Source organism: Coturnix japonica, unplaced genomic scaffold, assembly GCF_001577835.2.
Source record: "Coturnix japonica isolate 7356 unplaced genomic scaffold, Coturnix japonica 2.1 chrUnrandom605, whole genome shotgun sequence".
In the NCBI taxonomy this organism is placed as follows: domain Eukaryota; kingdom Metazoa; phylum Chordata; class Aves; order Galliformes; family Phasianidae; genus Coturnix; species Coturnix japonica.
Window position 1 is genome coordinate 42831 of NW_015439978.1, and position 1556 is coordinate 44386.

Consider the following 1556-nt stretch of genomic DNA (forward strand, 5'->3'; position numbering starts at 1 on the left):
AGAGCTGTGGGGTCCCTATAAGGGCTGTGGGGTCCCTATAAGAGCTGTGGGTCCCTATAAGGGCTGTGGGGTCCCTATAAGAGCTATGGGGTCCCTATAAGGGCTATGGGATCCCACTGTGGGGTTATGGGGTCCCTATAAGAGCTATGGGGTCCTTATAAGAGCTATGGGGTCCCTATAAGGGTTATGGGGTCCCATATGGGGTCCCTATAAGGTTATGGGGTCCCTATAGGGTCTCATATAGGGTCATTGTCCCCCCAGACCGTCTGTTAATGTCCGGCCATGACATCAGTGACGGGGGCCTTGGGGTCCCTATAAGGGGTCCCTATAAGCACTATGGGGTCCCTATATGGCATTAGGGTCCCTATAAGGGTTATGGGGTCCCATATGGGGTCCCTATAAGGTTATGGGGTCCTTATAGGGTCTCATATAGGGGCTATAGGGTCTCATATAGGGTCTGTCCCCCCCCAGACCGTCTGTTGCTGTCAGGCCATGATGTGAGTGATGGTGGGCCTTGGGGTCCCTATAGGGGGTCCCTATAAGGGCTATAAGGGCTATAGGGTCTCTATAAGGGCTATGGGTCCCATATGGGGTCCCTATAAGGTTATGGGGTCCCTATAGGGTCTCATATAGGGTCTGTCCCCCCCCAGACCGTCTGTTGCTGTCGGGCCATGACATGAGTGATGGGGTCCTTATAAGGGGTCTCTATAAGGGCTATAGGGTCCCTATATGGCATTAGGGTCCCTATAAGGGCTATGGGGTCCCATATGGGGTCCCTATAAGGTTATAGGGTCTCATATGGGGTCTGTCCCCCTCAGATCGGCTGTTAATGTCAGGCCATGACATCAGTGATGGCAGGCCTTGGGATCCCTATAGGGGGTACCTATAAGGGCTATAGGGTCCCTATAAGGGCTATGGGGTCCCTATAAGGGCTATGGGGTCCCATATGGGGTCCCTATAAGGTTATGGGGTCCTTATAGGGTCTCATATAGGGTCTGTCCCCCCCAGACCGTCTGTTGCTGTCCGGCCATGACGTGAGCGATGGGGGCCTTGGTATCCCCATATGGGGTCTCTATAAGGGCTATAGGGTCCCTATAGGGGTTATAGGGTCCCTATAAGGGCTATGGGGTCCCATATGGGGTCCCTATAAGGTTATAGGGTCTCATATAGGGTCTGTCCCCCCCCAGACCGTCTGTTGCTGTCAGGCCATGACATCAGCGATGGGGGCCTTGGGGTCCCTATAAGGGGTCCCTATAAGGGCTATAGGGTCTCTATATGGGCTATGGGGTCCGTATAGGGGTTATAGGGTCCCTATAAGGGTTATGGGGTCCCTATAGGGTCTCATATAGGGTCATTGTCCCCCCAGACCGTCTGTTAATGTCGGGCCATGACGTGAGTGACGGCGGCCTATTGACGTGTGTGCTGGAAATGGCCTTTGCTGCCAACTGCGGGATCAGCATCGACTTCAGCACCACCGGCATGGACAGCGACCGTAAGGGATCAATGGGAGCCTATGGGAGTACAGACATCAATGGGAGCCTATGGGAGTATAGACA

The 1556-nt window shown here is 54.0% G+C and overlaps 1 protein-coding gene across 1 annotated transcript in view; it reads left to right on the forward strand.

Annotated features, from left to right (window-relative positions):
- Positions 1-1556, forward strand: part of LOC107307449 (phosphoribosylformylglycinamidine synthase) — a gene marked incomplete at its 5' end in the record, with an annotated part of 40249 nt that overhangs the window by 36897 nt on the left and 1796 nt on the right. Inside the window, one exon of the mRNA XM_032441820.1 lies at positions 1367-1492. Within this exon, the coding sequence (XP_032297711.1) occupies positions 1367-1492 (126 nt within the window). The remainder of the gene's footprint in view (positions 1-1366; positions 1493-1556) is intronic.